This window comes from Schistocerca serialis, chromosome 1 (genome assembly GCF_023864345.2).
Source record: "Schistocerca serialis cubense isolate TAMUIC-IGC-003099 chromosome 1, iqSchSeri2.2, whole genome shotgun sequence".
In the NCBI taxonomy this organism is placed as follows: domain Eukaryota; kingdom Metazoa; phylum Arthropoda; class Insecta; order Orthoptera; family Acrididae; genus Schistocerca; species Schistocerca serialis.
Window position 1 is genome coordinate 1,176,550,231 of NC_064638.1, and position 14,546 is coordinate 1,176,564,776.

At 39.7% G+C, this 14,546-nt stretch overlaps 1 protein-coding gene across 3 annotated transcripts in view; it reads right to left on the reverse strand.

The window, feature by feature from the left end:
* Window positions 1-8,138: 8,138 nt before the first annotated feature.
* The window catches only part of LOC126418665 (28S ribosomal protein S31, mitochondrial), a 66,208-nt gene continuing 59,800 nt past the window's right edge, over window positions 8,139-14,546 (reverse strand). For all 3 annotated transcript variants that reach the window (XM_050085553.1, XM_050085570.1, XM_050085561.1), the window contains exons 6-8: window positions 12,347-12,514; window positions 9,250-9,473; window positions 8,139-8,461 (exon numbers count right to left, since the gene is read on the reverse strand). In XM_050085553.1, the coding sequence (XP_049941510.1) occupies window positions 8,229-8,461; window positions 9,250-9,473; window positions 12,347-12,514 (625 nt within the window). In that variant the 3' untranslated portion in view covers window positions 8,139-8,228. The remainder of the gene's footprint in view (window positions 8,462-9,249; window positions 9,474-12,346; window positions 12,515-14,546) is intronic.

The window sequence follows — 14,546 nt, forward strand, 5'->3', positions numbered from 1 at the left end:
AATACAATAATTTCCGCCAAAAAGATCATATTCATTTTTTCCTCTAGTGTTAATGGTTTCTTTCAAGGGGTGATCACAAATTATTAAAAATAGTGTTTTAATTATAAAAAGTTACAGTTTGTTAAATGAAGTGGGTCAAGAACTTGTATTAAATGTGTGTACCACATATAAGTGCAATAGAGCTTATTAAGGCATAAATCGTGTTGTGGGGGATGTAAGAGGGCAATGGACGTGGAGGTGGAAGGTTGACGTCTGAGGGAAGGTACTGCTCATGCAGTTCCCTTCTTTGTAGGTCTGCAAACTGTAGCAGATGATTCACCACTTGTATATACACCAGTATGCCACAAGAAGCAACTAAATGACGTTTCACAAGTTCTACTGACCCTCCACAGCATGCTGTATGAATCACTAGCGACACAGTGCACAAATTATTTTTCACAAAGTGCACATCAACACTACATGAAATACATGTTTGAGTTACTGTTCTAGACTTGCACATGGTGCATACTTATGCAAAAAATTGCATAGGGATACACTGCTAGAGGGCAAATTGATTCTTAGTCATTGTGTACTGCAGCTGTAGCATTCTTCCAGGAAAGGCAACTTGCTCCACCAGAGAACTGTTCAGTTTTCATTTTGTAGACGGACTATACCTCTGTATCATTTCCTATCCAGTTCACTTATGTGAGTAGGTAATAACTTGAGCTTGCAATTAAATCATAGAGTTATTTTCAGTTTCTTAAGTGAGTATGTATTTGCAGATGTTGGACGAGTTGTTATATAAAGGAGCTCAACAGCTGGAGCTGTCACCTGTGTACCACACTGAAGAGCCTGCCCCGAGTTAACATGCTGTCAATATTATTAGACATTGTCAATTTCACTGGCTGGAATACTTTTCACAGTGTGAGGAGTATCAAATACATCACTGCAACCTTAGCTCTCCCCACATTTGAAGAGGCCCAGTGGCTTGAATTATCTCCTGTTGCAACAGAAATAGGTCATCTAGACGTTATAGAACTTAAGACATTTCACCATAAGCTAAGCAATGCATTACAGCAGATTACTGTTCCAAATTTGCACATGGTCAGTCCCAGATATATTTACACTCATCTTGGAAAGATATACAGTGGATGTGTAGTAAGTGGCTCATTAGTGAAGCCCACTCAACAAATGCCAGCAATTCCTGCAGTAACACAATGGCAAGATAAAATGCAGTAACTTTCTGGTCACTCATTAATTTACCATGAAGTGAGTCCAACACAATTACACAGATTTACAATTCGCTGTCAATGATAAGACAGCAGCAAGGTGCTACATTTACCAATCCAATCCCTTTCCCACCGACACCACATAGGTCACTGACATCATCATCACATTTACAAATTTTACATTTCTCAGCCATTGTGTATAAACATATTTTATATGAAAGTTCTCTTAAGACTTGCAAGTAAGTATTCATTTAGTAGGTTGAAAATAACTCCACTGTATAAACAAATGCTGGTCATTGAACTTATTTTGTCCACTCACGTAAGTTGATTGGGCAGGAAGCTGCCGTACAGGATAACTTAGAATCAATTTCCTCTCTTGCATGGTAGAAAAGTGTGCAGAGATTTATGTATATTCTGTCTACATGTTTTTCTTGTGTTAGTATTATTAGTAACTCACATCTTTGTGGAAAATAACCCCCCCCCCCCCCCTGGCATTTCTGTGGGTCTCCAGTGTTTCATAAGCCATGCTGTGGCGGATCGGTATAACTTTGTGAAACATCCTGTAGTTGCTTCTTGTGACAGAGTGGAATTGATAGAGTGGGGAATCACCTGCTCATCTTCAGTTTGCAGAACTATGAAATAGGGAATTGCATGACCACAATCTACCGATCTTCCTTGCCTCTTTCCCTTCTCCACTATTACATCCACATAGCATAGAAGCAAATAAAGAGGCCAGTGGGCACCCACAACAACTGAGGTGCTGGTCGCTCCAAGCAACATGTATCGCACGATGCATGGGGAAGTGAAATCACAGGTCATCCTATGTGCCCCCCCCCCCCCCCCCCCCCCCCCAAAAAAAAGGCCACTGTTTGGGATACGCATGTGTTCTCCGCTTTGCAGCCTTTCTCATTCAATTTTGGGGAAACTATGTGGGAAGAAAATATATTTTTTCCACATCTTGTAGTCACACACATTTCAGCTTGATAATGAGGTTGTTTTCTTTCATTATACCCCTTAGTTATTGTGATACTTCAAAGTACAGCACCGCACATATTTTGAAAAGTTTGCAATGAAAAATGTAGTCCCTGGGCAGTTTATGTTTGGTGAGTTTTAAGACATAGGCTGCTGCATACAAAATGTAGCTAACATATCAAAATTGTTTTTAATGGTGGGAGGAGAATGAAACCTCTTTCTGTTCTTGTGAAAATTCGAGATATGTTGGAGATTCTCTGCAATGAGGTTGGCAGTTATGTCCCAAATGCGCAGCTATTGTCTCCTGCTGTGTGAAATGCGTATCTACCTCAGGTTCTTCTTTCTCGTATGATGCCAATACAAAACGAAGCTGGAAGTGAAAGAAAACCTTAATGAAATGAAAAGACAACAGAAGTCATCAGCTCATGATGCCGATTGTATGTTTTTTCAGTCTATGCTGCCCAGTTTCAGGAAACAGTACTTCCTATATTATTGAATTTATTCGCTTGTTTATGTATTACCTGTTAACAATGCAACTGCCGTTTTAGCAAAGCATGTTGTGAAATGTTGACATGGTCTGCTATTGGTTGTTTCGAATGACACATAAGGGATATAACTACACTCAGTCAAAATGTAACATGGTTCCAGAGCTGTACTTGGTATAAGTGCAGCAAACAGTACATTCTGTTAACACATTTGCAGAACAACAATTGAAATGGATGATAGGAAAATAAAACTTATTTTATGGTTGAACAATGCAGCTGTGCGTGTATGAGACAACAGTACTTTCTTTTTTAATATATTCTACAGAAAGTATAGGAAATGAAAAAATAAATAAAATATAGCTGGTGTTACTGTCTAATAACTAAAGCAACTGCTATTACATTCTTCTAAAAGAAGCATTGAAATTAAGATAAAACTGTTGTTTTATGATCTAACAAATGGAATTGGGGCTCAGATCACAGTTTTAGGTTTTTTCGCACCCTATTTTCTCTTATTGTTCTAAGAAATATCGTACTTTTAATTCTTTAAAATTTTGCAGGCCTTTTGGTTTTTCTTCTTGACAGAACTGAACTACATTATTTACCAACACTTTTCCACCTGAGCGAACTCTTAGATAATGCATATTTGTGCGATGACTATCCATTTCAGCAGATGCCAAGAATACGCAGAAGTAGTAATGCAGTATGACTATAAAATGACTGTATAATACCGAGGTGCATGCACCAGTTGTGTACTGCTGAGTATTGTCAGATGCCTTTGGTCCCATGTGTATGTAAACAAAGTTTAGTTCCACATTCTGCCATCAGCAATTGTAAAATGAACAAGTTATAATTAACTTTAAAACTAACAAATCTAAAGCAAACTCAGTAGAAAGGTGAAATGAAGAAGTGAGTAAACACATACACAGAGAGAAAACAGCAGTGTGATTAGTGCTGCAGTAGGTGCTCTAGGTACCAAAGGGGTGGGGGTGGGAGTCTGGACACAAGCCTTCCACCATCCTTTGAAACAGGAAAGGCCCCTCTACTTACTTCTGTACTCTGTGATTACACCCCCAGAACACAATATTATCCCCTATTATGGTTCTATTGTGTTTAATATGCAGCAATCATATTTAATAGTTGTTCTTAACCCACTTGATTTAACAGTACACTGTAACATTTAAACCATATTCTTAATAATCTGCGATTTTTCCATCCCCTGCAACAAGGAAACTATTAGTGCTAGAGAAAAAATGAATAGGGCCTTTTTAGTAGTACAGTGAAACCCTATTTTCCTTTTTCATGCAGCCTGGACTTAAAAAACACAACACTGAGGAAAATATTCAAACCCCACAAAATATGAGCAAAAACACGTAATTAGCATATACGATTAAAAATCGCAGTCCTCTCAAATACTTTGAATAAAATCTGTCTATGTGAAGGAAATTAAATATACAATACTACATTTACACAAAAGTTTTTTTTGAGAGTTCATCCTTTGTGCTCACACAGAAAAAAGCAAAAATTGATGAACATGTTAAATTAAACCAAAAACATCACAACAGCTAAGTGCTAAAACCACATGAATAAATGCGGACTTCTGCATAATGACACTTTGTCACCATTGCTGTTACTGTTTAATGCTTTTCTTACGAGACACACTTCAGATGCTTACCACCATTAAAGTGTTATTTTAGGTTTGATGAGAGAAACAGATGTGAAAAAATGAGATTCTTCCACAGTTGATATTATAAGCTTATTAGAAGTTGGCTCAGTTACTTTCTGTACGCTGTGTCCCCAGGTAATATTATGAGCTTATTAGAAGTTGGCTTAGTTACTTTCTGTACGCTGTGTAAAATGCAAATTTGAAAGAAAGCTCAAGCACTACAGTTTTGCTTCATGCCCTCTATCACTGCTGCCAATCCTTACAATCTGCAGTGTGTGGTTTGTGCAGTGCAAAGTATACATATAAGTAGTGTATGTAGTTGTTGCAACTTTATCATGTTAGATTTGAACACTAAAGTCTTTAAAATGTGCTATCACAAAACCCTTGTTCTCTTTCCATGTGACATCTCTGTCATAGCACATCATCTGCACAAAAAGTATATTTTTCATCACTTCACAAATGGCTTTCACCCCTACCTGCACTCCTGTTGCTGAGGGGCCACTCTCCCCACACATTCAGTAGGCGAGCTCATTTTGCGCGTGTTAGTGTGGTGTGGTGGTTGCACAGGCTGTTGGGTGACTTGACAAGTCACCAATCAATAAGAGTCCTCTGGCTGGAATTGGGTGACGTTTCCTCGATTATGACCAAGCGTATTCTTCAAGAGTGAGTGTTTGAATACAAAAGGTTGATGTTTGATATTGTTGCTGAATACAGTACATCAGAAATACATACAAAAAGATGAGATTGAGTTATAAGTGGCACAAGAAAAGGTGGTGACTGGGCCACTCCATCATGTATTGGCTTGGTCTGGAACAATTTGCATCGACTGCCTTGTTTTTCCTATTACCACTGCAACCTAGCAGCAGTTGTATCATAATGGCATGTTGAAGCTAAAGTAACACCAAAGACAGAGGCCCCTCCATTGGCCTCACACTGCTCTAACAGATCCGACTATATGGCTTTTATTAGAATCTCATGTTCTGTTCTGAGCTTTCATAGAACCCATCTTGGACACACCTTTGAACATCCAAGAGTGTCAAATCTGTGCACACGGGCCTCTAACCCTCACTGACAGCTGTGGAGCCAACTGTCTAGTTGTGATGTGCTGGTCTGCAAGAATAATGGCGTTTGTGCAATTCATCATGCTTGGAGGAGTGTCTGTAACAGAATATCCTGAATATGGCCAGTTCTGGAGTTCAGTTTCTGCACTTACTTACACATTAACGCTGTTTATACATTGCCCATCAGTACTCCTATCAGTTGCGTGATTACTATACACTGCACAGAAATGTTTATGGATGTTCACCACAATTTATTTTTCCACAACCAAAAATTCAGTTGTGCAGACATTCTTCATAATGAGTGCCACGGAGCATTATTTATTGACTGCCCCTCGTAATCATACAACACTGAAACATATCTGTAGATGTAAATGAAATACACAAGTTTTAACATATTATTCCGTTTGCCGGACATCTATTGATCTTCACATCTTTTATCTGTATACATTGATCAGACAGATCATTATGGCCACCGACCTACTTCGATATAAACCCGTCCTGGCAATAGAAGCATCACTTGGCAAAGAGTGACTGCTAGCCACACAAATGCATGGTGCTTGTAGTATCAGTGAGTGTGTTGTTTGTATGTAGAATGGGGAAGGTGTGTGATCTATTTGGTTTTGACTGAGGGCACATTGTGATGGCCTGGAGGCCCTACACAAGCATTTCGGAAACTGCATGACTTGTCGGGTGTTTGAGGAATGTTGTGGAGAGTGTATTCAACATGTGATGAAACCAAGGTGAAACCATTTCCAGATGTCATGAGGTTGGATGGCCGACCCTCATTACAGATGTTGGATGTCATAAGCTGGGCGGACTGGTAAAACAGGACAGGCAGCAAACTGTAATGGAATTAACATCACAATTTAATACTGGGCAAAGTACAAGTGTGTGTGAACACACAGGGTACTTAACACTCCTAACAATGGGCCTCCTCAGCTGACAACCAATGTATGTGCCATTGTTAACACCACAACATCGGCAACTACAACTGAAACGAGCACATGACCATCTGGACGTTGGCAGAGCATTTCATGGACTGGTAAATCCCAATAATTTGTTCATGCCAATGGGAGGGTGTGGATCCATCGTCCTCCAGGGGAACAGCTCCTTGACACCTGGACTGCGGGACGGAGACAAGCTGGTGGTGGCTCCATTATGCCCTGGGGATCATCTACGTGGGCATCCATGGGTCCAGTGGAGCTCGTGCAAGGCACCGTGATGGAGTGGTTCAAGGAACACAGGGGTGGCAAATACCAATTGATGTGCTGGTCCCCCCTCACCAGATCTGAACCTAAATGAACACATCTGGGATGTGACTGAATGTGGTGTCAGAGCTCATTGCCCTCCTCCCTGGAATTTATGGAAATTAGGTGACTTGTGTGCACAGATGTGGTGCCGAAGCTGGACATAACGGCTATTAGGTAGGTTGTCTTATGTTCTGGTTGATCAATGTAAATTAGGGCTGGCCGTGGTGGCCGAGCAGTTCTAGGCGCTTCAGTCTGGAACTGCGCGACTGCTATGGTCGCAGGTTAGAATCCTGCCTCGGGCATGGATGTGTGTGATGTATTAGATTAGTTAGGTTTAAGTAGTTCTAAGTTCTAGGGGACTGATGACATCAGATGTTAAGTCCCATAGTGCTCAGAGCCATTTGAACCATTTTTTGTAAATTAGGAGGGGTGAAGGCACAGACAGAGCCAGGTGTCATTTTGGGTAAGTAGACACTAAATAATTGTCTTAAATATCTTCATATTATGAGGACAGCAATGACATACTGCTTATTGTACAAGGTACTAACTTCCTCATAGTGAAGAATGTGGTAAAAATAAGTGCTTTGTCTCAGTCTTGTAGGGAGAAGATAGACACAACAATAGAAAAATTGATGAAATTAAAGTAGAACTGGGAAGAGGACACGAAGAGAAGTAGTCACTATAATGGAAATGATGTTTGTGTTTATACAGAAAATCCCACTTTACACAGAATAATGTGCAGATAAGAATCCAGGTACTGGGACACTGTACCACATTGTGTGTCATTCTGCCACATCTGTTTGTAGTGTGTGCTTTGGTATGCATGAGAAACATTAAGAATAGATATTTGTCTTCATGCAGTATGGTGAGTGTAATACATTGCAGGTTCATGGTGGGTGATGTAAAGCAAATGTTAACGAGCAAAACTATTGCTTAGTAAGTGTACAAATTTTAAGAAAGATTCTCAGAAGTAGAAACAACTGCCCCCATGTAGAGCAACCCAGTTGCCAGGGGAGAGTACAGGTGCAGTGTGTGGTGTGGCACAGAGACAGAGATCACAATCTGGCAACATCACAGAGAATTTTCCACCCCTCTCTGCACAGCCATTTTGTAACTTGCACAGACCTCTAGCACATGAAGATTATTACATCACACACAAAATACAATTTCACTAAATAAAATGTGATTTATTTTTACCATTTTCATTTGTGGCTTAGTTGAGTCAGTTCATAATCCAAAGATTGAAGGGTTGATCTCCAGTCAAAACTAGGACTTTCTCTGTCAGTGTGATTTATCTGTGGCTAAGCCCATGGCTAGCAAAGCATGGTGTTAAAACCAACACTGGCGTTGGCAGCTGCTGTCTGTAATTCCTTTTAGTATTCTTTCAGTATTCTTTCCTACTCTTAAGAGTGTCCCTGAAGTAATTTGGGATACAGAAATTCTTCTAAACAGAAAATAAGTTGCAAAAATAATCTAAATATACATTTATAGAAAAGCCATTGCTTTTTTAATCTATCTTTAATTAAGATTGTTTATTATAATTTCTGTAACAGAATATCGAGTGTAAAAATACTTCTGAACATAGACCTTCACCCAAGAGCACCAACTTCTTCAAGGAGGTCCTTTTTGCTGGCAAAGTAGTCTCGGTACCATTCAATGTGTTTACGCTTCTCTTCAGCAGTTACAAAACTGTTCTTGGACAGTCCAACACACACAAGTTCCATAAAGTGACGTACAGGACCCCTCTTTGGACACCATGGTTCCAGGTAATGCTCCAGAAAAACATGGTCTGTAAATGGTACTTTTGCTTCATCTTCCAGTCCTGAAATCAAAAAGTATTATTATTTATCAAGGCTCTCTACAGCCAATACAGGAGAAGATAGTAAATCAGATTGTGTAAATTCCTATCATCCCCAGCAATGAGTATTACTGCCTTATCAGTCCATAACCTATATTACATGTTTTCTGCAACATAATTTATAATTCTTCGTAAAGATTTGTTTGTATACAAAAATTAAAGATATACTATGGAGGACTAGCCCAAAGAAATCCAGACAAATTCTGCTGCCAGTATAGTGTGTTTGAAAGTGTTGTAACCACTTTCTGCTGCAGCTAATTCTTTGTATTCATTGATGCAAATCAGGATGGAAACAGGAAAAAAAAGTGTGTGTGTTCTGGAGGAGGTGGGTGGCTAAGAGATGGACTTCTACACTGTTGTCGTTCCTTGTCAATAAGGGAACAAAGAGCAGAAATCAGCTGCCGCATGATGGCACACTGTCAATAAAACTTTCATAAATTAAGACACCAGTAATGAGACATAATTCACATTACTCAATTGCTAGACTCAGCAAAGGCAAACACTTGTAAAACAATTCCAAAGCAGTAAACCATTTCTATTATCTTCATATCCCTTATGGCTTCCAGTTACATTTTGAAAGTATGATGCATCTTTGGGTTAATCATCAGTGGAATAGCTATCATAAAAGAAAATTCACAGCCAGACAGACATATTTTTACAAATTATGTTATTGAGAAAGGGGGGGGGGGGCAAGACAAATAACGTTATGCAGGGATAAAACACCATTACAGATGAGTGATACATGTTGATACCTTGCTCATTGTCAATTGGAAATTTCCAAAGTTTGCCTTGTTCTGTCCACAGGATCATTTCCTCAAAAATGTTCTTTGGTGGGTGCAGCACAGCAAGTCTCAGTTCTCGCTGTTGCAGTTTTGTCCATGTTTCCAAATCAAAGCTCGGTTGAGCTGTTTTGGTTGCATCTACTTTGAAGATTCCCAAAGGCTCGGCTCCAAAGAGGTCAACACGTTCCACACGCCTGTAATAATCAACTGTTTCATTAAAAAAAAAAAAAAACTGCTGTGTACTATCTCAAATCAGGTGCAAAGTCACAGATTTTACATACACCATATTACACACAAAATGCAAATGACACTATAAGGCAACCATTAAAACTGAATGAGACATATAAGTGAAAGTAATAGAAATAATATTTCCATGTCAGCATACACACTGTTATAATCCATTCATTGTAAGAATAAACCTGTTCTTAATGTTTCTCATAAATTTACAGAGATAATTGGCTCTGAAGTTTACCCAGTGACTATGTGCAGTTGGTTTACGAACCAACATGGTCCATGTAGTGCAGTCGGTAGTGTAGCGCAATGATAACCAATTACAGTTAATGTTTTGTTGGTTCAAATCTTCCTTGTACCATTTTTTTTCCCCCTTGCTCGATTTGAAATACCTACATCTCATAATTACAAAACTCATCATCATTTTTTACGAATAATGCACGTCTTGTTGTTTATAATTAAATATTGGACATGAAATTCCTGTTTTCATTTCAAATAAAAAATTCTTAATTATCGACTTTTATGAAAGACTGTTCATAAAAGTTGCTTAAAAAAAAAAAATTTGATTTTTTAAGGCAAAAATGAAAAATCAATTTCTCTTTATTTGGACTATGTCCATTTTTTTATACCACAGAGGTAGATAAGTATCATAGAAACATGAAAACAATTATTTTCACAACATTGAGCTCATCACATTATACAAATGCTGCATCTTTACATTTGCTACTGTACCATTACAGTATTAACCTAACAGAACTGATCTGGAGACAAGCTGCGGGATTTGGCCTGAGAAGTAACAAGACTGTTAAGCTGCCAGACGTACTGGAACTAACGCATGCACCTTTCTCACATATTACTGCCGAATGCTGGCGGGATATAGAACGGCTCATCATAAAAGAAGAAGAGACAATGCAGTGCCTAGTTGGCTTTGTGGATTCTCTTGTTGATAAGCTCATTATCAACGTAGCAGGTGGCACTTCCAGAACTGAAATGTATTTCTCGGATTTGGATAAGGAAGGAGCTAAGAGATTACCAGACGACTGACTGTAATTAATACTTTCAGTGGCTTCAGTGTTCAACAGTACTGTGAAATCCCTGCGGTATGGTTTTGCATTTCACACAACTCGCTCAGAAAAATTACCCTGTGTTTAAGTTAGAAATTTTCATCCCACTTGTTTGTAATTAGAATAAAATGTAAGGTGAAAATGAGTGCAATTCACGCTTTCTGTCTGGTCACCTAAGAAGCGCACGGTAGTCCTGGAGTTTCTCCGAATATTATTTCTTTGCTCGTCTCTTTTTACATTTGAACTGCAACTTCTCACATCACTGCAGGTTAGTTTGACCACTTGCTGGCCATTGTTGTCCAAGTTGAATGCACTGGTAGAGCTGTTGTCCTGCATTATTGTTCAGTCTATGTGCATGTAACACAGCATACAACATTTCCTTATGATCGTACTTGACTGTTTTGGCCACAGCTTGGCTTCCGCTCCACATGAAATGAAATCCAATGAGATTAAAGCAAACGCGGAAGAATACATGGCATAATGTTTAATGTTTACATCAGGCTTATTCTTATGATGAACAGAGTATAGTCAATATGTTTCCTGTTCCACACGCAGATTGAGCAAGAAAAAAGCTACTGTCTATACGCTTCTCAAAGAGCTGTGATTTTTCTTACCTGGTCTTAGCTGTGCTTATATGACATATGTTAGAGGAAGGAGGGTCATTCTGCAGTCTTTTACAAATACTGGCTCTTGAAACTTCTTTAATTGTGTTTCATAAAGGAATGCCTTCTTCCTTTCGGAAATTCCTACTTTATTTCTATGATACTTATGTGTTGTTGAACCTACTGGTAACAAATCTAGCAATGTGGCTCTGAAGTGTTCTAATGTCTTCCCTTAATGTGACATGGAGGGGATTGCAAACACTTGAGCAGTAATCCAGAATGGATCGCACGTGTTCTGTATTCATAGGTGAGCAAAACTTTCCTCGAATTCTCCCAATAAACTGAATTCGGCCATTCACCTTTCTTACAAATGACTTTACGTTTCCAATTTCATTTCACTGTCTCAATACTGGCCATCCCATGGAGTACTCCAGTAACAAGCTTTTTGCATTTACTTTTATCAGAACAATGTTCTAGGGGAATCTACTGAAATTACATGGATGGCATATGCCCTTATAAACAGAGATGGCGGGTTCTGTTTACATTTTGCATGGATCCACCTAGGTCCCTGGCAAACCAAGAAAGTAATCAAACGAGTGCCAATTCCGTCTTTGTTTATTGCTGGGTATTATCTATCAAATTCTGGTGGTATTTTTGACTGGCAGGTTGCCCTGGGGTCCACAAGGTGTAGTGTGTGCACCAGAATGCTCTCTTATCCACACTGATGCAGGCTCCCCCCCCCCCCCCCTCCCCGCTCCATGAATTTAAATTGCAAAGGGGAAGTTACCTAGCGAAATATCAGCAATATGACACAATTTTACCCGTCCATATTGCTGTGAAGTATTCAGTCTATGTATTGGGAAGAGCTTTGTGTTACATGTAGTAAGTACATCGATATTAATGGCAACATGTCTCATGGCTGAATGCCGGTGATAAAATGAAGTAGAGATATGTCCAAGGCTGAGATGGAGATGTGGTTCTGAATCCAGTTGGACTTACACAGAAAGCAGTACTATGCGTAGGCAGTGACTTGAAAGTATTTCTAACCTAGATACATTATTTCATGTTGGCCTGCAACCAAATGGTTTTAAACTTCTAATAAAAATTCTTTACCCTGTGCTATTAATTCAGATCTAATTTTACTGGGAGAAAAACATGTTACATACTCACGGTTGTGTCAAGCCTGTATCACGTGTACGTCGAAGAGGTTCTGCTGGTGGCTGTTGTGGTGGCTGCTGCCCAAGTATCCTCCTAACCTGGTGTGCACGGCTCGTCTCTTCTGCACCGTATGGGCTAGGTTTCTTTGTTCTATCAATCTTCATTCCAGCTATGAGCTCACTGTCAGGAAAGTGTCAGTGTTACTTACAAATAATTGTACGAAAGTAGAATAATTCTGTATATTGTCACAGGAAATTATTTCAGTATATTTTCAACTACACTGACGAAAAAAATCCCAACACCAAGAAAAAATAATGTAAAGTAATGAAGTTTCAGGAGTACCTATGTCCAGGTAACACATTTAAGTGATTAAAGCTGCAACATCACAGGTTAATGTAAGTGCGAGAAAAGCCATTGCAAATGTGAAATAGCAGTACATTAATAATCGGCGTAGCCATGAGAATGTTGAATGCAAGTGCGCAAACATGCATGCATTGCATCAAACAGGAGCTGGAAGTCAGTTTGTAGGAGTCCCACGCCCACAGCACTTGGTCAGTCAATACAAGGACGGTCAATGCTACTTGCGGATCATGCTGGTGTTTTTATCTGCTGATTTCCCATGTGTGTTCAAAAGGAGGCAGATCTCGTATTTGAGCAGGCCAATGCAACATGTTGAAACTCTGTAGAACATGTTGGGTTGCAACAGCGGTATGCAGTAATATCTGTTGGAAAACACCCCCTGGAATGCTGTTTATGAACGGCAGCACAACAGTTCAAATCACCAGACTGCTGTACAAATTGGTAGTCAGGGTAAGTGAGACAATCACAAGAATGCTCCTGCTGTCATACGAAATACGGCACAGGTCTAGTGTGTCTAGGACGCAGACAGGTTGGTTGCAGACGCTCACCTGACTACCTCCTAATCAACACATCATCATCACTGGCACCAGTTTTCATCAGAAAATACAACAGGCTTCCACTCTGTCCTCCAATGAACTCTTGCCTGACACCATTGAAGATGCAAATGGTGATGGTTTGGGGTTGGTTGAATGCACGCTGCACGGCATCTGTCTCAGAACTGTCCTTGGAGTAACCAATTTGTAAGTTTGTTGTGTCACGTTGGTGCCAACTGCTGCGGACACAGTACGATACCCCTCAGCCATACGCCACGCACAGTGGTCTTCCCTCTCACTAGTGCTTTGTAACCACCAGCCTTACTGTGACCATACCTTCCCATGATCACCACTGCCAGCAATTGTGTACTGTAGCTACATTCCTGCAAAGTCTTTCTGCAATATCGTGTAAGGAACTTCCAGCTTCTCAGAGCCCTATTACACAACCTCACTCAAACTCAGTGAGCTGTTGATAACGGCGTCTTCAGCACCTTAAAGGCATTTTTTAGCAACATCAACTCACCATGTCCAGTCTAAAAGGTAACTAATCCTCACAACCGTTAAAGTGTGTGTTTAAAGCAAATCTGATTTTAACCCTCATAGTGGCGCTACTAGTGTCACTCTTATGTGACTGCCATAAAATCTGAGTAGTCACCATCTTCCTGACGCCGAAACCCAACTACCAACTTTCGTTTATCTCACTCAACTTCTTCTTGGTGTTGGGATTTTCCTTTCCTTTCAGTCAGGGTGTACTTGAACACATTAAATGTGTTTTTGTATATTCTGAGATAAATATTTATCATTATGTTGTCTCACCCACTGAATTCTCTATGTCTTTTATAACTGTAACTCTCTCTCTCTCTCTCTCTCTCTCTCTCTCTCTCTCTCTCTCCCCCCCCCCCCCCCCCCTCCCTTGAGACTTTAACTGAGGAACAATAGAACAGTGTTACACAAAAGCAAGGAAAAAGGTTCATGCCCATGTTAGACCAAAAACTCATCTATTTTCAGATACAGCCTCCTTTGAAGTCAATTCACTTTATTCAACATTTTTCTGGAGAACAATTTCCTCCCATGAAGAGAGTTGTGGTCAGCATTCAACAAATGTGCCACTCAACTTGCACTAAGCTTTTTCACAGTGACTTCTTCATGTAAAATGTACCATAATCCCGTTTCTGACTTATCTATGGCACCAGCTATTTCATACCTTTAGTTGCTGACCATTCAGTACCAAATTGTGACTTCCCCACTGCTTTCATATGTGGTTGCAAGTTTCTGACCTTCATGCTGATCATCTTTACAGCTATGACCACATTAAATTC